The following is a 25,527-nucleotide window of genomic DNA, read 5'->3' on the forward strand; positions in this document are numbered from 1 at the left end:
AAAGTACAGGTGGGGGGTGCACATGGGGGGTACCTGTGGTAGCCCCCTTCATTGTCATTTGCAAAGCGGCAGGCACCCTGCGGTGCCTGCTGCTTTGCAAATGACAATGTTAAAGTGCATTTTCAGCATTGTGGCGGGCGGTGCAGAGAGCACCGCCCGCCACAATGCTGAAAGTACAGGATGTGCCCACCACTGTGGTGGGCACATCCTAATGGCACCCCCGGGACCCCCGCCCTTATGGTGGGCGGTCCCGATTTACGATGGGATGACGGGCGGGCAATGGACCCCCTATGTCTTTCTTGAGGTAGGCCTACCAGAATGCAGTGAAATACATTTACTCCTTATAAGTATTCTTTTCCTGTTGCCCCGGTCAAGTTGGAGTTTGCAGCAGGGTTCATAGGAAGGTGAAGGAGAAGAGTCAGGCACAGTTCAGGCAACTTTTGGTGGGTTTTATCTTTGCTGTTTGGGTAATATTTGAGTGGGGTTTGTCTTTGCTGATCCATGTCAGCAACTATTAATATATTGTCTGTCAGTACTACTTAACTTAGCATTGATTTTGTGATGTCAGCAAAAACATACAAAAAAACTGAATGATAGCATAGATGCACATTTTATTTATATAGAGTTGTATGTTGGCAGGTGTATGAGGGGGAGACAAACACTTATATAGTTTAGTTTTACCCATCTCCAAACTTTAGCGCTTTCACTGCACTGATTATATCACTCTAACCAGTGGTTTAAAAGCATATTTGTATTATGCTGTTCGGTACTTACAATTATTTCAGCTATAAAGTGGGTATTATTGTGAGTGTCTGCATCTGCTGCAGGCGTATTGGTTCTGTGCTGAATAGAACAGGGCGTGTGTGATGTGTGGGTGTTTGCAAAGAGTATTTATTTCCCACAAAGTGACATGGTGATGACACAATAAATCTTTTTCAACAAATGTGTCAACAGTGTAAGCCTAATAATGGTTCAATGAGTTTGTAACACTTTACCTCCAATCAACGCCTTTTAGCAGGGACGTGTGTGCGAGAGTTGTGAAAAACCTAGCATTTTATTTTAAGAGTTCATAAACAAAGAATATACCCACTGTGTGTGTTAATTTTTTGTCACACATGCTTTATCATGAAATGTTTCATGTTTAGTTTTCCCTAAACTTCCCTATGTTTTGGCATACATCATTTAGCAACTGTGGTTACCATTGAATGCTGCATTACAGTGGACACCAGTATCTGAAGCCATTACAGTGTGCCATGCAGTACTGATCAGAGAAGAGGTCATCAGAACTGTGCTGGATTCATATGTCAAGGACTATCAAATGTAGTACAAACAAAGATAATGACTGGCTAATCACAGCTTGAAGTGAATCCTTAAGCCCAATAAACATGTATGAGTCAATCACCATCCTTTCCACCATTTAGTACAAATCAAAGGTTCCAGACAGTTTTTTCTAACAGTTACTGCATTTGCTTAAGGGGGCATGTTGTGATGCCCTCACTTGTGAGCTTCATGCACCTACCAAGTATGGCCAATAAAATCAGGCAAATCATCAAAGTAACCTGGTATGCTAAGTTTACCACCACAACAGCCACAATAATTATTTATTTTCCTGAAAACTGGGCAGTCTGAAGCGGAAAGCCTTTATCTGTTGTAGAGGTGTAGTATGTAAAAGAAAAGCTTCTGGTTGCACTTGTCGATAAAGCAACCTCCTTGTTATGTTGTCTTTCTTCGCAAGGGACGATCTTGACTTTCACTTTTTACAGCAAAGGCCTTTAAACCATTAGCCAGTGACGAATCTGTGTAAAAAGGAAAAGAAGTTCACAGATTAATTACTATATTACTTATTAATGAAATTCACCAGTATTGCATCGAAAGTTGAACCATGAAGTGAAACAGATTTATTGTATATTACCACAATCAGTCAGTCAGTCAAAACACTTTATTCGATTACTTAAAATCATAAAATGCAAGATAAACACATTTCATATATATACAATCAATAATAACAATCAATATACAATATACAATGAAAACCCATGATTAGATATTAAAATACTTATAAAATCAGACAGGGTTGTTGTGGGTGGCTAATCTTTTAGATTTGTTCCGTACAGCAGCCACCAGAACACTAGCAACACAGAAAATGTCGCGAGTGCTACTTAACATCTGCAAATAAGTAAGAGCGGGCCTGACTTGTAAAAAACCCGCCTCTCTTAGAATAGGTACTAAAAAAAAAATCTGCATGTCAGAGTAGTACTCACAAAACATAACAAAGTGCAAAGTGTCTTGTGTAGAATAGTTATCACAGTGGCATGGGTTAGAATTTTCAGGTTTGCTCCAAGTAGGAAAAACGCCAGTTAAATTATTTCGAATTATTTCAAATTAAATTAAATCGAAATCTAATCAAAAGCTGGCGATGAAAAGGTCTAGTTACTATTTTTAAATACGGCTCAAGTGAGGGAGTAGTTAATAACACATAATTGGCTTTTACACATGGTTTCTTTAGCTCCTGCTCCTCACGTTCCAATGTTAGCATATTTAAAAAACTTGTCATTGTCCAGCTTACATCCTCCCTTTTAATACAGTCCGGTGAAGTGTAGATCTGGGGGTGCCCTCATTTTGTGAACATTGATCTTATGTACACAAGCCAGGGGACCCTGTTAGCTTTAGCCATAGATATTACCATAATATTTAACTATAGGCTCTTAAACCATTAGGAAATATGAATTTATTTCTCATGTAACTGTTTGGGCCTGCTAGGACTAGGAAAGAGTCTGAGTCAGAAACTCTTCACTGCCAAAAGGGCAACTACAGGTAATTAGTTAATCAAACACCCTCCCCAAGATGATATTCACCCACTCCTTAATTCAAGGGTTGCCCCCGAAATGGGTTCTGGGATTGCCCCAGGATAATTTCACCTCTCCCACCTTTGGCTTTTTCAGTTATTTTTCTTCGATGCGCCATTGATCCTGTGGCTACTTCATTGAGAGGATATCTCTTTCAAGAAAATACATTATATATAAGCTTCCAAGTTTTAATTTTCACTGCTTTATACAGAGAAATACAAACAAAAACACATTTACTTTCCTGTCTCTATTCATGTTTTAATATAAGAAAATAGGTTTCTTTTGGATGGTTTTTTCATTACTGTCAAACAGGAGTGCTCAGTCAAAAGATGCGCAGATTGAACTGTATAGGGGAGTTAAAAATAAAAAAATATTTCCTAATGAAGCCTAAATAAGAACAACGGTTGACGTTGTTCTACAGTGCAAATGTTTTTAGATGACTGTATTGGCTAAATGGCTAAAACCCACTGGGCATTCAAAAATGAGTATATATTTGTCAGTTAAATAAGTGTGGAAATATAGCGCTTGCAGCTTCTTTTTTTACACTAAGCACAGAGTAAATATGAACAAATACAAATAACATGAGCAAAAAATAATTATGGATCAATACAGAAGGAAATTCTCAAAAACGGATAACATAAAACCGGGAGCCCTAATTATATATAAAGGTGATATTGCCAGAGGGAGCAGATGCACACCTTTTATTTACAAAGCAATGTGTAAATGCGTCAGGCAACACAACAAGACATGCCTGGAAAGAAAAGGGAAACCAAAGGGGATGATGGACGGAGTGTTGAACATGGCAAGCACTCACCATGAGAGTCAACTGATCTGGGTTTAATCCATCACCATTCTGTCTTTGATTTGTTCGCCCTAAATTGGCAGGGTATGCCCAGACGTGGGCCCCTTGCTCACTTTGCCACTGGATTCAAGCTAGACTGGCCGATGAGGGGTATTATCCAGAAACCGGTCCCAGGATGCTTGTTTCCGGTCCAAGGAAGACCTGCCTTGGCAGTTCGGGCTGGACTGTTCCCATGAGGCACAGTGTCAAGAGTGATTTGCATATGGCTGGGTCTGAACTGAGGTGACGAAGTGAGCTAAAGAATGATGATGAATTCAATCCAGATCTGTGACTGGGGGTGAGTGTCTGAAAAGTTTCAGCGTTCCGTCCATCATCTACTTGTGTTTTGAAAGAAAATGGGGCATGAAACTTGAATAAATAAAATTATTTCTGTGGCTCATTTTCAAGTAGAACGTAGCACCATTTTGAAATGGGGTATGGCGCAAAGCTGTATTTTTATATTACTGCCTCTGTGTAGGAGTGGAGTATGGGTAACGTGGCAGCAGTTCCACCAGTTGAAGAATTAAAGGGCGTTGGCTTTAATATGTATTACATAAGTCAAGTCAAGTCAAGTCAAAAGATCTTTATTCGGATTGTAAAACATCCATAAAAGTACATGTCAAACACAACAACAAAGCATGATTGTACAAAATAAAAATTAAAACATTAGGCTCCTATACAGTTTATAATTCATAACAATGACATAGCTTTATCATGTGCAAAAGAGCGGCCGCTAGTGCAAAATATGCAAATGTGCAAATAACGCAATGCGAGTTAATTAGTAGAAGGGTTAATGGCACAGCAAAGATATACAAATGAGAACCTTTAAAATTACAAATTCATAGCAGCGAATAACTAGTTCATGGCTAACAAAAGGCAGCCGCGCGGTACAAATATACAGTGTGCAGATATGCAAAAAGTGCATGGTGCGAGTTTCCTTACTCAATAGACAGGGAAGCACGGGACCGGACAACAGCTTTAAGGAAGCAACTCACTCTAAAAGTCGCTTCGTCCGACTTTAGCTTCATTAGATCTTTAAAAGCTAATTTAAAATCCATCAAAGCATTTTTCCTGCAGTATGGTATTAAAAAGTGCTTAGTGTGCATTGCATAAAAACCAAAGAAAAAGGTAAAATGGAGCAAGCTTTGTTTTCCACCAAGATTACAGGGACAACTTAAATTTTCCAAATGTTTATTATAGCCTAGTGGGAAGCAGAGTAGATTTATGATGCTTCCATCTCTAAACCGAAATAGCAGGCTCCTGTTCCACCTACCTAGCTTAAGGCGGAGGTAGCTCTGTGGCAGGGCGTGCGACCTGTCACATGGCTCCATAAGTGAGGTGTATCTTATTGTAGATGGTTTTACAGAGTCGCCCCTTTCCCTCTCCTTACGATAAGAGTCGTACAAAGCCTTTTTGATTAAAGTCTTGTGAGAACAGTCAATTAATTGGGGGGAGGAAAAAAGGTGCCCATGCCCCACATTTGTAAGACTTTTTTCCACAGCCCTAAACCATGGTATTTGGTCAGCCCTCTCACAATTTGAACAGTCAGTGATAATGTCGCGAGAGAGAGAGACGGCGGGATTTCTCCATATTTTTAACCAGAAAAGGGCAGGTCTGGATCTTATGAAGTCCTCTATGTAGAGAAGGTTTAATTCCTTATGGCACACATATGTTGGAGCTGTTATGACCCCCCCCAGGATCTTCCGGCAAAATCTGTTTTCTTCGAACTGTAGTTGGTTACAGTTCGAATAACCCCACACCTCGGCGCCGTAGGTACCTACGGGTAGACACTGTGTTTTATATATTTGCAACAGTGATGAAATCACGTCAGCCTGGATGGGTTGGCGGAGGGAGATTAAAGAGTTTATAGCTTTACTCATTTTATTCCTTCCATGGGCAACATGAGGCTGCCAGGATCCAGTATTAGAAAATAGCAAGCCAAGGTAGGGGAAAGTGCAAGTGCTTTTTAAAATATTCTCTCCTGACAAGATCTGTGTTATTTTATAGCTTTTTGGGCAACATAAGCATTATATGTCTAAATATGACGGAAAATGGTAGGACAAGACCCATAGTATAGCCACAAACTGAAATGTATGTGAGGTGATTTTGATTTAATAAATTCTCTGATTTTTGAGGCGATGATTGAATACACTATGCATGCCAGAATGAGCAAAGGATGCAATGAGTTCAAAATAAACACTGAAGCAGTTGATACCACTTGCAAAACACTTAGGGCCAGATTACGAGTCTGGAGGCCCTTGGATCGCCAGATTTGTGGAAGCGCGAGTGTAGCGGATCCAGCCACTGCTGCAACTGTGGTCTGACCGCCAATAAGGACTTGGGCAGTCGGACTGCACTAGGACCGCCGGCTCTGCCAGGGAACCACCGTTAGGAGCGGCGGTCAGAGGCTGCAATATGCTTGGCTGGCCCGTCACAGTCCCGCCAAGCTAATTGCGAATTTCTTATCCACCAGGCTTTTCATGTCGGGTTCCTGTGCCTCAGACATTTGTGGATGCACACGGGGGGGCAGAACAAGTGCCCTCTGTGTGCATGCACATGCTGGCGATGTACAGAATTTTGGATTACGAATAACCCACGCCGAGTTTAGTGGCCCCTGAGATATCTACTACCCCGAGCTTGTTGTGAAGAATAGCACACACAGAACGGACGCATAGAAGAAATAGTTGGCGCTCTGTGGGCTTCCGGCGGCTTGCCGCCCTGGAACTGCGTTCATGGAGTTCTTTTGTCGCCCTGTCCTGAAGAGGCCAGACTTGTTGGAAGGCCGAAACACGACCGCGTCGACACTTTCCATATGGAGGAGTCTATGTTTTCAATTAATTTGGGGAAATTGATGCCATTGGACACATCTGAAGATTTAGGTTCCATGAGGTTCTTGCTTGGAACCTGTTGTGTCCGACTACCTCCTAGTGTACCCCCTAGATTGAATAGGAGAGCACTCCTGTAATATTGTTTCCTAGGGTGAAGAAAAGATAATAAGTGCTTTCCATGATATATATATTTTTTGTTCGTTTTATAAAGTGTATATGTCGTCCATTGTGTGTAATTGTTGTATATAGGTATGTACATAGGTATGTCATTTCATTGTGTATAGTGCATAAAATTGCCTTGATATGATTTTTTTCTGTTTTGTGATATATATATAAAAAAGAAATGAGATAAGAACATCTCGGTTTGATTACAATAAATAAAATGTGTAATCTTATCCCCTTGTGTGTGTGTGATGACATTGAGAATATGTGATTTTTTGAGTAGTGGACTTCTGCCACAAAACCATTAGGAGAATTTATTGTCACCTATTTGGAAATCAGTTCTATATATTTGTTCCTCCTTTTTCCATCTCTCCCCTTTTTTCTTGCACAGGGTCCTGCACAGCATGAACTTATGAGTCCATGCCGTGCAAGAACCTTGTGAGGAATTTCCATTGTGGTGCATTTATAAAAGACACCGCCGCTTTTTAAAGGGCACTGCAAGGGGAACCACCACACTGCCCACCCGCCAGACTATGAATAAGTCATCATCAGGGGGGTGGGCAGCGCAAGCTTTAACGAAGCGGTGGCACGGTGGTTTGCACCACCATGCCACCGCTCTGCCAAAATCTCATACTTTGGCCCCAAGCAGAGAAAGAATTGTGACTTTACAGGACATGTATTATTGGAAAAAGGCTAATTGAAAATAGACTTCTGAAGGTGAATGGGCGCACCCACTGTGCAGCTGTGATTCCAGTCAATCATAGAGCCGTAAACTAATGCAATTTACCAAAGAACATAAAAGACTTATCTAAGACTCGCAATTCCACGAGCCCAGCGGACAATAGGAATAGCTTAACTGACACTGAAGCATTACAGCCAGACCTAAAAATCAAGTCAAAATTGGCATATTCTATCAGACATACAAATGCTTGCTTCCTTTTATTCATTTAATGCGCATATGTCCATTTCAGTGCTTTCCACCGGAATGAGGCCTCATTTTAACTGAATTCAGACCTTCTAAACCCAATGAGTGAGATAAGCTCGGGGCAGTTAAAATTAATATAGCACTTAAAATTCAAAATGGAGGATTACCAAAGCCAGTAAGGCAACTTGCAATGCTTCCCAACGCCAGTCCCCCATGTTAATTGAATAACAATGGATGCTGTGCTGATGACAAATACCACACGTGTTCAGTGCAACAATAAATGAGGTTCTGCAATATTACACTTTTTTCTTACCGTAAACTGCCGTACTTCCCCACTGTCCACCAGCTCATGTTCTTTCTCCGGTGTAATAGCATACGCAAGTTTCTGAAAGAGAACCATATAGGTGATGTTAGGGACGGCTGACCAAAATTAATTTCTACTTTGTCTTCATGGTGAATATGAGCTGGCATTATCGTTATTCGAAGTAAAATATTACCACTAATAAAAGACAAAACAAGTCCACTTACTGGAAATGCGCTGGTGATGAGAATAGGTGTGGCTTTAATTCGCTAACACAAACACTGGCACGCATATATACGGTTTGCATGCGTTCGCACTTTAAACACAGACCTCTTGACTTTGCCAGTGCTCTTTTTCAACTTGGAAATGGTGCTAATGTCCAATGCTTTAAATGGAAATATAGAAGTACAAGTACTTACTCTTTAGAGTACATGTTTGTTCCTGAGAAGTGCCGGTACCCCCCCCCCATTAAATGTATTGTATTAGTACTGAGGCGTGCAAGTACTTTCCCTTTCAAATTAAAGAAGTGCAGGTACTCGTGCCGGAGAGTACCTGACCATTTAAAGCACTGTTGATACTAAAAAACATAGAGAGCAGAACTAAGTTTTGAGATATTTCAGTAGCTCATAATAACCATCAGCTGAATCTTCAGCTACTGTTGTGTATTATAAGGACCCATTTGCCACATGGAACCAGGGCTGGACTGGTCGTTTCCCCGGTGGGCCGCTAGGGTGGGGGCCGTTTTTGTCACAGGGACGTTTTTGCAGCAAAATCGGCCGAAACCGGCCCTGGCAAACAGCTCGTCCGCTCTCAGGGGGGCCGGTCGTGCTCTTTACCAGGGCCAATTTTGGTTCCCAGTCTGGCCCTGGATAGAGCGGCAATGCTTAGAGGCCTGGGCTTGAGTTCATAGGGGGAACACATTTACCACCATCTGGGCACTGTGAGACAAAAGCCTCCCCTGTACTCATTGTTAGTACAAAGTTGTTGCTCCTGTGTTGCAGCACTTGCCGCCATATGTCTCAGAGCACAACACTGGTACACATTGGGATGAATCACTGTGATCAGAAACCATCTCCAGCATAAGAATTGCTGGTGGAATCCGTCCAGTTTGGACTTCATACCAGCATCAGGAGCACACAGAACGACTATGTTTGAGATCTAAGGAGAGAGGGAACATCCTTGCAGAACTTCACAGACAGTGGTAAAAGTTGTGAGCTTGGGGAGCCCTCCGGAACCCCAATGGCCAGATCAGGTACTAACCATCTCAGGTGAAAGAGCCTTGGATGAACTCACATGACAGTAGAAGTGGATCTAAAACATGAGTTTCCAGCAAAGGTCCAGGAGGGCCAACTCCATGCCAGGTTTTAAGGATATCCACATTAATTACATTTACATACAATGAATGCAAATTGGATACATTCGCAGTCAGCGACTGTAGTTAAACCCGTGCATGGAACCAGCCCTCCTGCACTTGTATCTAAGGAGATAAGGAGGAGCACTGTGGGAGCACACATGACAGTGACTAAGATGGATATATGGACACATGATGACTATTTTCACTGAGAAATGACTCTTGCTATTCACATCTATTTTTTTCCAATGCCAGTTTCTACCAGGCTGTCTTTGCTTTGCTCTGGGCAAATCCACACTCACTGTCACTGTGCATCACTCTTATTGGCCTTTCGAAGACAGCCTGATACGTGACTGACGCTGCCCAGAGTCACTCACCTCAAGTAAGACCAGGGCCTAAGTTAAGAAAATGTGATAACAAAAAGTAGTTAACTGGCCAAACCACAGCAAAAAAGGGATAACATATGTGAACCCCGGTTCAGAGGGACGCGTACATGGCAAACAGGGGCTACTGGGTACCAACCATGGTGGTTGAAGTCATTTTCCACTGGTGCCCGAGAGTCCATCCTACGACTATGCAAACGGGGCAAGGACACACTTTCTGCACTTTGACTCCTTGGAAAAGCAGTCCAAGGTATCTGAGAAAGGACGCATAGGTGAAATAGACTCAGAAATAAACCAATCAAAGATCAGATGTTATAATGTAAATTCCAGCCCAATGTTTCTCTTAATACCGTACACGCGGAATAAGCAACTCTACAGAGATGAATTAAAGAGTCTACAGGGTTCAGTAAAGAACTAAAACATGGATGGAATCACAAGTAAAGCTCAGGTGCAGGCTCACTATGCTCCCTAGAGTTCTCTGACCTCCATTCAGTTCTCGCGCAGGATTAGCAATGTTTAATACATTGTTCCACTAACCTCTGTTAGGCAAATGTTCAGAGTCAATGTCTCTCAGGTGTATGGAATTACCTGAGTTGGTGCACAATTGGGATTACCAAGAGCGGGTGTACCAGTGGATGGGGAACAGGCTAAGCAGCCACACTCCCTGAGGTTCCATCGAGAAACCCTGCCTCATTAGTTCCACCATCAGGCAGCAGCACAATAACATCTCCACAAAGTCACCTCCAGCAGTCTGATCCAGAGGTTGCAGTGGAATGATCTTCTTCCTTTGGTGTGTTGCACTGGTGTAATCACTGAAGTGCAACAAACATAGAATCATAACAAGATGTCTGCATTTCTCTACATGGTAATCTCCAAACAGGGCAGTCTTTACCTTGCATTTGACACTAGCAAGTCAGACAATACCTCTCCTCAGTCAGAATTGACATGGCATTCAGGCAGTGAGACTGGGGGAACCTGGGCACATCACAAGTCTTCTCTGCACTCTCCTACATTCATTTGCCCCATCTGAGCAGATCCTCCGACTGGCTTAGCAGCTGGGATCTCCTCCAAGGGCATGCAGACCCTGTAGGAGGGCAGATAGCAGGATGGTCCCAGGTCCACTGACAGGCTCATAGCTTCTTCTAGCAAGGTTTGCAAAAACCAGTCTATGGCCCCACACCCTCAGGAGAGAGGTACTCAGTGATGCTAAACCTGGAACACAGCAGTTGAGTGGTGAAGCAATTCAAACTGGAGCAAAGGTGGGAAGTGTGGGACACACTTTTATACTGGATTTTTGGCTAGAAGATATGAATCTGCTCTCTGCGTGGTTTGTTTTCATAGTTCATTTTCCCTCTGTGGTGCAGACGTGTTTTTGTGTAATGCAATGGCTCCTGCAGCAGGTAGCGATGGTGCGGAACCTAAGAGGGGTGCTCACATCAGGAACAAAGTGCATATGAAGCTCCGCACCTGATTATTATCAGCCTCCCAGAATGGACTTCTCAAACAAAAACAAAGGACGAGGTTCTTCCCCTAGAAACTTCTCTTTTACTAGTAATTGTTTCTGCTGACTTACTTCCATCCCCCCACCGTTAAGCAAATGGCAGTACTCAGCAATCCATTGCTAAAAGTGTGATACCAAATTCCAAAAGGCAGTTCAATCTCACTAACTCCACATTTATTCGTCTAGAATTACACCTTCCTCCCCAAGGATGCAGACAATCCACTTCCACAATGTGGAGAGCTGTTTCACATTCTCCATCTTGTGCCACATAAGATCAGGGACAATCCAAAATTGATCCCACTGGTAACAGTATGCATGCACACTCACAAACAACATAGGGTCTTGCTACCTTGCAAGATACAAGCACACACAATCAACATTCATACAGGGATGGAAGTGCATTGTCCGGGTATGCCACGTGAGTGGAATTTTACTGAAGGGAGCCTATAGGCATCATGTTTATATCACTGCACAGGTAAAAAGTCATGTTCAAATTTCTGGTCACTAAAAACAGGGATGTTGCAACTACCTCTCACTGTACATGGCTAGGGACGCAGGTGTTAGTCTCGTACCCAGCAAAGGGTACACTGTCGGCACCCCTCCATGGTCTCAGAGCCAGGCTCTGGGTTTCAATTTCAATTTTGGCCTCATACCTGTAGTACACAGTCAGATGTTTGTATGTGCCGGGGTCAAAAAAAATCAGGATACCAGATTTACTTGCAATTGGGTCACTTAGCGCAGTGGCACACTTCTTTTAACACTCAGGAGACATTCCTGTCCAAACTCACTGTGTTCTACACTCAAACCAAGCCACAAATAAACCATTCTGTGCTCTCAGTCTGACATTGAAGTCAACCAAGATTTATGAGATCTACTACAACTCGAAATTGAGCTTCACCAGATACATGGGGAACTTAGAATCCCAGGAAAAAGAATCAGCTAGAAATGAGGTGAGGAGAATGAAAACGGCATTCAAGAGCAAGCTCGGAGACATTGAGGACACACATGACTAGAAACACCAATAGAATATGACAGAGGAGGTATGGAGAAGAGGATAAAACGGGACAAATGCTTGCTTGGCTTTTGAAGGTGGGATGAGCTTATACTACAATATTGGGGCTTACATGACAGAGTGGGGAAATAACATACATACAGCCGGGAATAAATGAAATCTTAAAATACTAGCTATCTCACTTTTGCATGCAGACAAACAGCAAAACGGAGGAGGTTATGGATAATATGATAGAGAGCACTGGATTACTGTGTTTCACCGATCGCCAGTTGTAACTGCGAATCTCTCCTATCTAAAGAAAGTATTCTGGTGGCAATAAACACGTAACAGAAGGGAAGGGCCTCAGGGACATGGTTTACCATTGGACCAATATCAGACTAAAACCACAGTTTTGGTGTGCAAATTGATCAGAGTATTTCACAACATGCTGATCACTGGGAAGCTGTCGACTTCGATAAGAGTGCCAGACAGGGGCTGTTCCTCCGCTAAGGCAGAGGAGCGTCGCCTCAATGCTCTCATTGCAGGAAAAATAAAATGATAATAACGTTGTTATTTTTTGTACGTTCTGGGCTGTGTTAGGGCAGGGTGGGTGTCACAGGTGGAGGAGTGGTTTGCACACTCTAAGTGCGCATGACTGATTGGCCGGGTGTCTTAAGCAGGCCAAACAGTCCTGCTCACCTTCCATGTTCCCCACCAGGCTGTAATGCACAGCCTGGTGAGGAACATGCCCGGCTCCCACTGCCTGTCTGTGAGCCGAACCATGGTGCTCAGACCAATCACAATGCTGCATTGCAGCATTGTGATTGGCTTAGGAGCGCCTGGGTGTACTTCCTGGTTCCTGCCGGAGTATGGGGACGATGGAGGAGAGACGCAGCAAGGAGCTAAGTGTTTTTATTATTTTGTATTATGTACCCCACCACCCCCTGCCCTTCCACCTTTGTTCCCTGCCGGCCACTACTGGTGTCAGACATAGTAATAAGACCAAAACAGGAGCAAGAACCACAGGAGTGGAATTCCTACAGGTCACTATCCATGCTAAATAATATAAAAGGGCAAAGCAACGTCTTAGCTTGTATGTTTCTTGGGGCTGTGCAAGCATTGACACTTACAGATAAACATGGTTTTGTACTACATAGGAGTACACCATTGAATCTTCAAAGGCCACCTCTTGTCATGCACAGCCAAGAAGGGTTGGAGGACCCCCATGACCTAGCTGTTCTAGATTTAGAAAAATAGCCTTTGAAACACTAGGCTTGACCTACATGCTGTGTGTATTAGAACACATGGGGAGAGACCCTGTATTTTTAGGCGGGATAGAAATATTGCACTCTGATCCCAGAGCCGAAGGGAATACTAGTCAAGTGATATATGATAGCTGGTCCATAGAGAGGGAAACTAGGAAGGGCTGACCTGTGCCCCATTCCTAACAGCATGAGAGCTGGAACCATCAAAGGATTTTTTAGGGGGAGCATTGTGAGACCAGGGCATTAGGGTGTTGTACTCTACACATGTGGTCTCGATGTATGAAGACATCCTGCTATATTTCCATGATACAGTGGTGTCAGTCCCACTTGGCATGCGTGTGTTGACTACTTTGAGAGATATTGGGGCTGTGTGTAAATCATGCAAAGAGCAGATTATTCCCTATGGGAGATTTAAGTATTTAGTGGGAACTGATTCACCTCTAAGTTTAGTCATGCAAGTGGTGCACACAACAGAAGAGTGTAATATAAGCACGACATGGGGTGAATTGTACAGGGCGTGAGGATACCTGTGCTCTTTTGGGAACATTCTGTATTCTGACCCATCCAATTGTGAGCCAAAGCTTCCTAGTGGCACCCACTGATGAACAAAATTGCAAGAGTTACTGATGATGGAGGGTGGGGGGGGTCACATACCTCAAAAATATCCATACATAATAAGGCAGGTAGAAAGAGTCTGGGGGACAGTACTGAATAATAGTATGAAGACTAGCCTTATTTGTGATTGCCTTGCAGTTGGTTTCCCTTCAGTCGTTCATCAGTTCAGAAGAGCCATGGAGGTAATGCAACAGCGAGAGGAAGGCTCCATGATAACCAGTGACTTATATCCTACTGGACGATATGTAAAAAAGCACTAATAACATTTGAGATGGGACAGATTTTGGTAGAGTTTCCAGAAGTGTCAGAGATAACTGAAACCCTGACAATACAGTTTTTTTTTACACTGAGAGGCATTGGGTGGTGCTACATTGGTTACTAACACATATACAGCATTACGGACGGACAAGGGTAGATCCCTTAAGGCTGCAGAACAATGGGATGGGTCCATAGTCCATAACAGACAAAGACAGGAAAGGGACATATCTTCAGGTGAAATATGCAGCAGTGCCAGGTTTAAGCTAGTCCAGTTTAATTACCTACATAGAACATACAATTACAAAAGGCAGTAGCAGTGGAAAGAGTACCACCAGCACAAGTACCTCCCTACAGATGTGGTCAGTCATATAGACAATTTTTTACAGTGCTACCACAGATTGCACCCCTGGTGCCAAGAGGTGTGAATGAGCACACTGCCATAGACAGTTACTTCTACAATGTTCCATTAATGTTTGGAACACACAAGCATGAACAATAAAATACAGTTATGTTCCAGTTTGATGAAAAAAGAGACACACATATATTAATCGTAGCAGTGGTACACTTAATTGGTTCAAATAATATGAGGGTTTTTGGAACTTTGTTATAGAATAAATAAAAAGATTTATTTTGCAATCCTAATGTGGTACAGTCAAGCCACAAGATACAATTGAAACCAGTACAGCCAACATGAGTTTTGTCTTAAAAAAAGACTTTCTCAGGGCTGTTAACGTGTAGCACCAAAGATGCTGACACATAATTTGTACTTGCATTAATACTGATATACATAGATTATGTGGGTGCAAAGAATTCACCAACCAGCAAGTTTTTGTTGTTGCAGAGTAGCATAGTATCTCGAGAGTCCACAGTGATGAATGTGTCTTTCATGAATAGTCTACACTATGTATGCAAAGAACCCCCTTCATAAGGGGATTTATCATTGAGGTGAGGCTCCACTCCCGAGTCTCATGCGTGCTAGAGAAGACCCCAAAGAAGAAGAAAAAGAGCCTCAAGGTGGAGCCTGACCGTGGGAATTCTTCCCAGAACCAAAGGATCACTGGCCATCAGGCCCGCTGAGGGACCACCCACAATTAAATGGTCTAGTGCATTGTGGAAAATGTAGTCCTGACCTCCAGCAAGTTTCAGGTGGCTACCGTTTTCCCCCGGACTTCAGGACATCGAAGTAACCCAAGGCTGAGTTTACAACTGCCAAAGCTTGTTGCTGGCCAGTCCGGCAACCAATACCTTTGTTCTACGCTGTGCTTCAAGAGAAAACCACAGCACCTTCAACTCAATGCCTCAATGGCCCCGTTGTTGAGATTTTGCACCCGTTTCCTCACCAGCACAGTCTAAGCTGTAAAACCAGCAAACCTGCAGCTCCAGCTTCAGCACCAGGGACAGCCAGGACAACTCTGTCCCCGGGCCTTACAAGGCAGATAAAATTCAACTGACTGTTGGAGCCTGGTCCTGGGACCTGCATCACCATACCCTCCAGTGGTTTCCACTTAAATCAACCTGCAAGTGACTGTATGTCGCTAGTGTTTTTCACCATTGACCACAACTTGAACGTTTTGCAATAGTGAAATGCACTGATTTATTTTTGCTTTAAAAATCCATAACTCTGGTTACACTCATTTGATTGTCTTCGTTTTGGTGCCTAATTTATATACAAAACCTGCTTTATTTTCATAAATTGGTTTCAGATTACTTTCGAGTTGTGTCAATTAGTTATCATCCATGTTGGTACTCTGAAATGCCTAGCACATGTTCCTCTTGTAAAGCCTGACTATTCTGTGCCATACTACCAGGACTGAGCTAGGGATTTATTAGTTTGAATCCAAAGGACCTATTTAGGGTATATTGGAAGTACTGAATAGTGAAGCCTAAATAGTCTCACTGCTTAATACTCCACTTTCCCACAAGTAGCAAAAGCTGACAAGCCCATTTTCTGGAGCACAAGTGGAAAGATGAGAGGCAAACGAAGATTACAAGACTGTTTTGAGAAACCTGGGTTGGACTAAGGGGCATATTTACAATAACTAGCGCATCCCTGCAAATCAGCAGGGATGCGCCAGTTATTGTGCGCCACAGCTCCGCCATCATGGAAGCGCCACATGTACAATGCGGCGCACCATGGTGCAAAAACGGCACAGATGCGTGACGCATCTGTGCCGTAAAAGTGACGCATTGCTGGAGTTGCGTCGCAAGGGGCCCTATCTAGTTAATGCTGCGTCAATCCTTATGCCTGCTTCAAGCAGGCGCGGGGTTTTGACGCAGCATGGGCCTAAAAGTGACTGGTTGAAATCTTGTAGATTTCACTCAGCCACTTTTAGGAGGTGTTCCTGCCCCGGAACGCCCCCCCTGCACAGGAACGCCTACATGTGGCGCAGGGCATTACAACGTGACGCATCTCCCTGATGCATCACGTTGTAAGTACCCCCACACCATGGAGCAGGATTTGCGCCGCCGCTGCGTCACAAAAGTGACGCAACGGCGGCGTAAATGAGGCGCATGGGGCTTGTAAATCTGCCCCTAAGAGTGCTGGCTGACTTCTTGCCCGGGATAAACGTTCATATACATGGAATGGGGCTAGGAATGCACAGCAAGGAGAGGAATCCCCATGTGGATTAAGGGTCAATTATAGTATTCTACTATGGAAGAGTGTCTAGACTGAGAGATGGAAGGAGTGTCTCCTGAGTTCACTAGATGGTTATAAATCGAAGTAAGGGGTAAGGAACCACATTGCATATTGAGATCGGGTTCATCAAGGGCGGGGTCGTCCATGTAGTATATTAGTATTCAATGTGTTGCCATGTAAGAATTAGAATGTTTATGGGAATTAGAATGTTAGGGTTACAGAAGACTATAAGTGTTGAATGAGTGTTGGGAGTCAGATAAACCAAATGCTGTAAGGTGGTTGAGCCGGTATTCTCCAGAAATTGATATGAAAGACATCTGGTTAAATCACTACAACTGTATTCCTTATCTTTCTTTCTGATGTTCATCTTTACAGTCCACATGTACTGGGATTTTTTTCTTTTTTTCTTATTGTGTTGTCACTGAAATATGCCCGTTTATTGAGTTGAAAAAATAATAAATAAATACATTTATCAAGAAAATGTTATTTGAAGTACGACATACGCACAATGACTTAGCAATATTTATATTCTGATGCTAGTGTTTTCATTAAGCATACAGTTGTAGTAACCAAGGTTACTCCTAAGTGGTGATCTGATTTGGTGTATGCTGAAAGCAAGTATATATTTGTTATAAAGAAAGATATTAGAAAACTAAGGGACAGCTTTATCAAAAACGTATTTAATAGCTGAGTCTGAATTTAAAATGTGCAAATAAGGTAAAGCAAATGACTCAATTTGCGTGGTTTTATTTATTTATTGAATTACGTGACCATTTCTATAGCGTGGACCAGATCTTAAGGAGTGTCAGAACGCTTTACATAAAGAGTTCGATATGCTATGCAGACATAATGCGTTTACATAAACGGGTCCATAAACAACAAGATAGTGTGATAACACAGCATGCAGAATCCCCCCTGTAAAGAAGCATATACGATTAATTCTACAATAGAGGGGAAGTGTAATATGTGCACCATTGCATTCGATTCAGGCGGTAGAGGTAAACAAGAAGTCTCAGGATTCCGAAGAAGGAGAAGGAAGACTCCTGAGGTAGTCATCCCAAGCTATGGATACTAAAGGAGGAGTCAAATAGTAGGTTTTTCAAAAATAGTTTTAAGTGTTTCAAAATTGATTTTAAAAATCCAGTGTTTTACACAACATACCACGTGCGAACAGTGTTTTATTTTCTTCACTAAAGATAATAGCTATGGCTTAATTGATGTCTCCCCCCCCTAAAATTTACAGTTTGTATTACAGGTATTTTGTTGTCAAAGGGGAGGCACAAGGATTTTAACCCCATCACAGTGGGCGCCCACTCAATAAAACTGCCGCACAGGTGCAGAATCGCGGCCGCGCCCAAGGGGTTAAGCAGGTTTTAAAACACGTAAACATATTTAGCTCGCCCATATAGGTTATTTTATTTATCAACAAGGTCTCAGGATGACTTGGCTTCATCCAAGTTTAGAGACTGAAATCCCTATCTCATGTTTTACCACACAGCGTCATACATTAATAAGCATTGGCAAAACCAACAGGACGGGCATTGTCTGCCAACCTTTTGGTTTTGTCAATGCTTGTTCTGTTTTGTCATGCTTTTTGTAAAACTGTGGTGCTGGGGAGCTGCCAGGCCCTTGCCAATGAAAAAACACAACAGTGACTAAAAGCAACACAACATTTTAGTGTAAAAAAGCACACATTGGCATAGTAGTCCCTGTCACTGAAGGGAACTACTTTGTGTGTGGATGTGCTTCTTGTCAAAGAGCAGAATGCCGTCAATTACAGTGAAGATAGCCAATGGATAAGTGCCCCATGCAGTATACTGAAGGAGGAAGAAAAATGAGAATGACACAACAACAGGCCAATGGATGAAGAGGGCTGGCCCAAAGCTCAAATAGGTAAGTATTTTATATGTATAAATAAAAAGGTCTTGAACACTACCAGACCTTAAAAATGGGAGAGCCCTTCAGGTATTGCTCATCACAGCATGAGAAATGATGTAAGCAGACATAAATATACAGTGATGTGATATGAGTTATTCACAGTTTCTAGTAAATGACAAAGGACTTTTTTTCTGGATTCACATCACAGTGTTATTTCATCGATCTGTGCATTACTACAATAGCTTTTTAAATCAAAGACATAATTTCCAAGGAGTGTTAGGAGCCATATCAAACAGCTACAAATTCAATGTATGGAATGTGTGTCACCTATGACATCAACACATTTACAGATCATACATCATAAAACATACCTCTCGTAAGGATCCTGGTAGGCGACAGAATTTGTAGAAGGCATATATGGGTACCATCGCCATAGAGGATATGGCAATAAACCAGCCTATAACATTTGCCCATTCCGGAAAAATATAACTTCCATAAACAGGTGGATTAAATGTGACAATGCTGACCACCACTACAAACTGAAAACAAATGAAAGAAGTAATAGATTAGTGCATTCTATTTAATCAGATTAATTGGACTGTCCATTCATACACATATGTTGGTCATGAAAAAAAATTAAGGTATCTCTGCACTGATCTTTTAGCCCTCCACATACTCAGAAGAGCTGATGTAGTAAATTGACTATTGCTGGGTGACATATTCATTGGAGCAAGTAGAACATTCAGCCTGGTCAGGTAGCCTTAGGGATTACATTCCAGCCTCGAGCACACGCTGCATTAAATGTCAAAGTACATAGGTGTATATTCAAAATCACAATTTATAATTTACTGATCTTTCTATTTTTCGGCCTGGGGGTTTGGGGTTGTTTTCAGGGCTGGTGGGGTGGGGCAAGTTTTTAGGCGTGGGGTTGGGGTCGTTTTTAGGGCTTGGATGGGTTGTGGTAGTTTTTCAGGGTTTGGGGGGTCGGGGTAGTTTTTAGAACTCAGTTGGGGTAGGGGTAGTCTTCAGGCCTTTGGGGAAGGATCTGGGATGTTTTTATGGCTCGGGTTGGTTTTCAGGAGGGAGGCGGGCACTATTTGGTCTCAAGCTGGGGGCTTAGGGGGCCGTTTTAGGGCTCAGGATGGGGGGCAGGGATCAGGGTACTTTTAGGGTTAGGTGCAGGGAAATTTTTAGTGCTCGGGGTAAGGGGTTGGTTTTCTGGAGGGAGGGGAGTAGTTTTAGGGCTCAGGGCGAGGGGCAGGGGTCGGGGATTACACATATCTGATAAGACTTAACCATGATGTCTTTACCATACATGCCTTAACAACACATTTTACGTTGTAAACGCATGCGTGGTAAAGGCATATGAGTAGTTAAGACTTGAATGGTGAAGACCGCGTGGAACCGCATACATGGCAATCGCATTTATGGTTCCATCAGACAACTGCTCCGATATGTGAATAATGGGTGTCCCATACTCACTACCAGTCACTGATGGAGGTTAGAAGCACATTTTGCGTGATTTGCTCAATCTTCCAGAGGGGGACCACTCACATGTGGAGCAGAGGTTGTTTCAGAAGCCCTCTGATGGTAAAAGTCGAAATGCAAATATTGGCAGCACAGTGATGGCAGTTCTGCCCACAGTGGATAGCATATAAGGTCTTAACGGTGCTATACCGCAAATAGCCGTTTATGGTTGAAAATATCACCTCTTGCGGTTTCCTGAATTCAGCATGGACACCGACATGGAAAAGGGCCTTTCTGCATATCAAAGCGGAAGTGACGCACAGAGAATTGCAAGCACATAGGAGAATGCCAGTTAAACTGGAAGTGTGCTACATGTAAAACTATAGGTTTTCACACTTGTGGATACAGCTAAATCCTGCCAACCTAGGTACAACTGAAGGATGAACTCTACATTGCATATGTTTCTGGCTGAAGAGTATACCTTGCCCATCGTCCTAACTACTGATCTCTTCAGGGGTTTGTCGGGGGCTCATGATGGAACTTACTCTTTGAGATGTTGTAAACATATGGCCGAATTACAATGTCTGTCGGCAAGCCTCTGACCAATGGTTTTTGAGGCTTTCTGACTGATATTGGCACTCCGACCGCAGTATTACAATGATGGCGGTCAGAGTTTAAACTGGATGGGGAATTTGACTCGGTTACCATGGACTAGCGGAAATGCCTCATAATCCCGTAAGGATGGCGTTTCTGTCATAGGGATTAAGTAAGCAGTTTCATGTCGGCCTTTCCTACATGGAACTTCTGTCGGAAAGTGCCTTTGGGGGCCCCTAGTAGGGCCCCCTTCCCCCCTGGCCCTCCACCTGTGGCCCTGGGTGGAACCTATGGTACTCCCTTCACATCCCAGCACCGTAGGCAGGTACTGTGAGGTGCCTGCCACACGGTGCAGGGATGTTTCCAATCAATTTTTCAATGGGAGCTTGTGCAGCGGGAGGTTTCGGCCCGCAGCACAAGTTCCCATTAAAAAATGGAAGTTTGCAACAGCACTATGCGCATTCGCATCCAAATTAGGGTGTTGAAACCGCCGACCTATGGTCGGTTAGTTCCTTCCCCACAACGGTGTTGGGTGGACGCAAGTCCGACAAAAATCATAATGAGGGCCGAAGTCATTTGCTGCTAGACTCTCTCTCCTTCCCCCATCCTCTGCTCTAGCTTAGCGCCGAGATTTTTTAAAGTTCTTTGGATCCTGAGGGAGGTTGTGGCAGGTGCATCAAAAACTCATAAAAATAGCATCACTAGTCGTAACCATACTTCAAATCACTTCTGCTGAAACACAGTGATACATCTTTGATAAACTGTAGAAACCACACTTTGTGGGCCTTGAACTGCAAAAGGGAAGAGAGATTTGTGCTACACCTATTTTGGCCTGTGCCAGTAACTATTTCTTTCTTTATTAAACCCCTCCAGGGAGAGAGGGCACTGGAGACAAACAATTTTTAAATCAATTTGGGACAACAAGCACTAATAGTGTAGCACGACATTTATTTATTCAGCTCGCAGAAGGGCAAAATCCCAAACGGCAGTGCAGTGTTTTTTTTCTCGCACTTGTGTGTTTAAAATTTTAAACTATGTCTTCAGGCTACAGTGATTCATCACCAATGGTAACTTATTTTTCCACCATTGAGATTAAGTTCCTGTGACGTGCATTAAAAATAAAAAATAAGGGGTCATACTATCAAGAAAGGGCGTACATTATCGCCGCTTTTATCGGCAGGAAACTGCCACTAAAGCGGCGATAATGGGCTTGATAATATGCCCTTGTGAATTCCCATAGAAGCCCATGTTCACACCAGAACATGGGCTTCTATGGAAATTCACAAGGGCATATTATCAAGCCCATTATTGCCGCTTTAGCGCCAGTTTCCTGCCGATAAAAGCGGCGATAATGTATCGCCATTGCTTGATAATATGGCCCAAAGTTTTCTATACCAGGAACACATGCCTGTTAGGATGACCTTATAATGCTCTAGTAAAGTTATATGTTGAAAGTTATTTTTTTTAATTGAAATTATTTTTGCAAGCATAAGCAAGTTTTCTTTGTTTTTGCTTAATTTTCATAGCATATGTTTGCAATTAATGTAAAGATATAGTTAACCATCAGTTTGCCAGGATCCGACCTAATACTTTTGCCACTGCTTGCTCTCAAGAGAAGAATGAAGTCCACAGAAATGCTGTAGGCTTCTAGTTGATTCATTGCCTCATCACAGGAATGTCCAGCACTGAGCAGCATATCTTTAATTTTACTAAAAAAGAAATCCCAGCCTTTCTCTCTGTTTATTGTCCATTTATGCAAGGGCTCTCTGGCTCATCTGAGTAGATAGATCGTCTAACTTATATTCCATCACAGAATTATGTTCTGTCTTACTTAGAAAGGCAGACCTCGGTTTTGGGATTCATCAAGTATTTCAAGAGCAGCCTTGTCTGACTTTCATGTAGAAAGTGAACAGGTACCTTTTAGTTTTTATTTTCTGATGACAGCAACTCCTTTTTGCACAAACTTCGTGGTCTGATCAGTATTTGCCTATTAGCTCAAACCCTACAATAATAAGTTACCGCTTGAATCAGCTAGGAAAAGTATAAATTAAGGGGCATATTATCAAAAACTGTGATTAAATTATCGCCGCTTTAGTGGCAGGAAACTGCCGCTGAAAAACGGCGATAATTGGCTTGATAATATGCCCTTGTGAATTCCCATAGCAGCCCAGGTTAACACCAGAACCTGGGCTTCTATGGGAATAAGCCCCCAGATGTATGCTGTGAGAAGGGTTCTGAGGCTACACTCTGCTGAATCTTAGTTGGTGGAATATCACCAGGTCCGAACTGCCTGTTTAGTTTTTCGGGAATTTCCCAATGGGGCTGGAGCCACTCAATGGCGTACGGTGAAATGATGGGTCCACCTGCAGATTGTGATGAGAGGCCTCAGTCTCCCATAGCTCACAGATATTGATTGGTCTTGGGCTACTGGGGTCCCCATCGAAAGGATTGGGGGCCTCATGGAGGGTTGGCGGCCCGCTATGTCGCAATGGCTGGTAGGGCCTGTGTTATGCCACTAGAGGCCCTGGAGACCGATCTATGTTGATTACAGGAGTCACAGCAGGTGATTTAGGAGAAAGAGAGGAAAGAGAGAGAGGAGAGAGGTGGAGATAGGAGAGAGGGAAGAGAGTGAGGTGGTTCAAACATTTTTGCCTGGGGTGCTATTGTTTCCCATTCAGGCCCTGAATACCCCCTAAGTCAAAATCTGTAAGTGTTAGATCGGACAGTTCCTTGAAAAACTAATACTTTTCTTTCTAATGACACAAATGTATAACTTGTCCGGAATGTTTTCTTATGTTTTTTACCAGCAGAAAACAAGGGCTGACAAATTTCCAGCAAAGCCTCCAGTACAAGCCAGGCCGATGTCCAATCATCTGCTCAATGTCGTCGCTGAAACGTCCAACTCCTAGAAGAAATGAAATAGCAGCATAGGTATGGTGTGGCCAAAAATACAAAAGTGCACACACATAACAACATGAGGGTGTTACAAAATGTCAACTACAGTCCATGCATGTTAAACACACAGTGCACACAGCAGTGATAGTGTGAGCAAGTTGTACTCTCCATGGGCGTCTCAGACATTTTTTTCAGGGAGGGGCATAATTTTAACGTCATCCATCCTCCCACCCTTCTTGACAATGTCAAAGGACATGGGCATAGTCATTAAAGGGCAAGTGAAAATCTGGAGGCGAGTGACCCCTTTTGCCCCCTCCCCTGCGACACCCATGATGCTCTCTTATTCCATTGACAGTCATACAGTATCCCTCACATTCCTATTTTTTGGAAAGCACAAAATGCTTTTCTTCAGAACACAATCAACCAAGACTTGTGTTTTTTAAGGTTTAACATGGTAAAATATTACAAAACGTACATCACAGGCTCAGCTACGCCTAGAGTTAGGTATAACAAAACAATCAATTGCCACAAAATGCTTTTTCCTGAAAATGTGCCATCAATTTAGACTGGCAGAGGACAACACATTAGCAGCCTGCGTCTGGCTCCAAATAAACCAGCCAAACTCAATATCAATCTTCAGGCGAAGTTTTCCTGATGCTCTGCAGTTGCTGCAAGCCTCTGACCCACGAAGCACCAGGATCTCATCTGCCGAGTTTTAAAAATCCCTAACAGATCCACCAGGCTTCTTTCCATGCAAGAAGACAGAGAAATCTGGGAAAAGCCTGCCCAACTCCGTCAAAGTAACAATTCTTATGACTCTTTAAAGCCACACACATATTTTGATTTCCACTTCATCTTAAACTTAAATCTATGCACCTTTGCTTAGGCTTCCAGATAACTTTGGATCAAGTTCCCCACTGGATAAAACTGGCCAAGATAAACTGTGGACTCCATTTTGCTGAAAAAGAAACCTTAAATCACATCCTCTGTATCTGCCCGGCATCTGTATCTGCTATGCTATCAGACCGCAGGAGGCTGTTGTTGGCGCCTTCAATCAGGCAGTTGTACAAAAACATGCAGGCAGGTCCTTCTTGCTGCACTCAACTCAGAATGTACAGAGCTTAACATCAGGGTAGTAGAGTGTCTGGAAATTTTTGCAGCTAGAATAAAGGACACTGGGGGGAGTGGAGGCCTCACATAGTCCCCGCAAAGAGTTCCGGCACTGGGAGCCCTATAATTAAAGGCCCTTTATTAACATTTGCACAACAGAGGCCAGCCCAAACCCAAACTAGAGACTGACAGAGCTTGGGTTGGGGTTGAGGAGGACTAGCACGACCTGATGACATCGGAGATAAGCCCAGCATGTTTTGTAATAACTGAACACTGCTAAACGAAACACACAGGCCTGCAGTTTTACATGGACGTTTAAAGACTGCAATCACCCCTGGCCTCATTAACATGGCTACTATAATTAAACTTGCCCAGAAAAAACCTGACATTGGCTGACACATTGAATTTTCTTGCATAATCATTGCCTATGCATCTCCCTGGGGTCTTTCCAAAATGCATTTTAAGGTCATGCACAGACATTGTGAATTCCAAGAATACATTTAGGGCCTTAGTACTAGTTTGGTGGTGGTGCACTGGGTCGCCACACCCTGCCCTGATGTGACACTGCCAAACCCTTAGTCAGCCAGCCCGTTGTATTCCGACTGGAATACTGGCCAGGCGGACTTGCGGCGGTGGTCCCATGGCGGTGTCTTTCTATGGCTCATGGGAGAGCCTTAG

General features: G+C 43.0%; 1 protein-coding gene across 1 annotated transcript in view; it reads right to left on the bottom strand.

Annotated features, from left to right (window-relative positions):
* Positions 1 to 1,772: 1,772 nt before the first annotated feature.
* SLC6A3 (solute carrier family 6 member 3) overlaps positions 1,773 to 25,527 on the bottom strand; it is a 711,041-nt gene continuing 687,286 nt past the window's right edge. Inside the window, exons 11-14 of the mRNA XM_078685725.1 lie at positions 23,649 to 23,749; positions 19,155 to 19,322; positions 7,916 to 7,987; positions 1,773 to 1,796 (exon numbers count right to left, since the gene is read on the bottom strand). Coding sequence (XP_078541851.1) covers positions 1,773 to 1,796; positions 7,916 to 7,987; positions 19,155 to 19,322; positions 23,649 to 23,749 — 365 coding nt within the window. The remainder of the gene's footprint in view (positions 1,797 to 7,915; positions 7,988 to 19,154; positions 19,323 to 23,648; positions 23,750 to 25,527) is intronic.

This window comes from Lissotriton helveticus, chromosome 4_1 (assembly GCF_964261635.1).
Source record: "Lissotriton helveticus chromosome 4_1, aLisHel1.1, whole genome shotgun sequence".
NCBI classification, from domain to species: domain Eukaryota; kingdom Metazoa; phylum Chordata; class Amphibia; order Caudata; family Salamandridae; genus Lissotriton; species Lissotriton helveticus.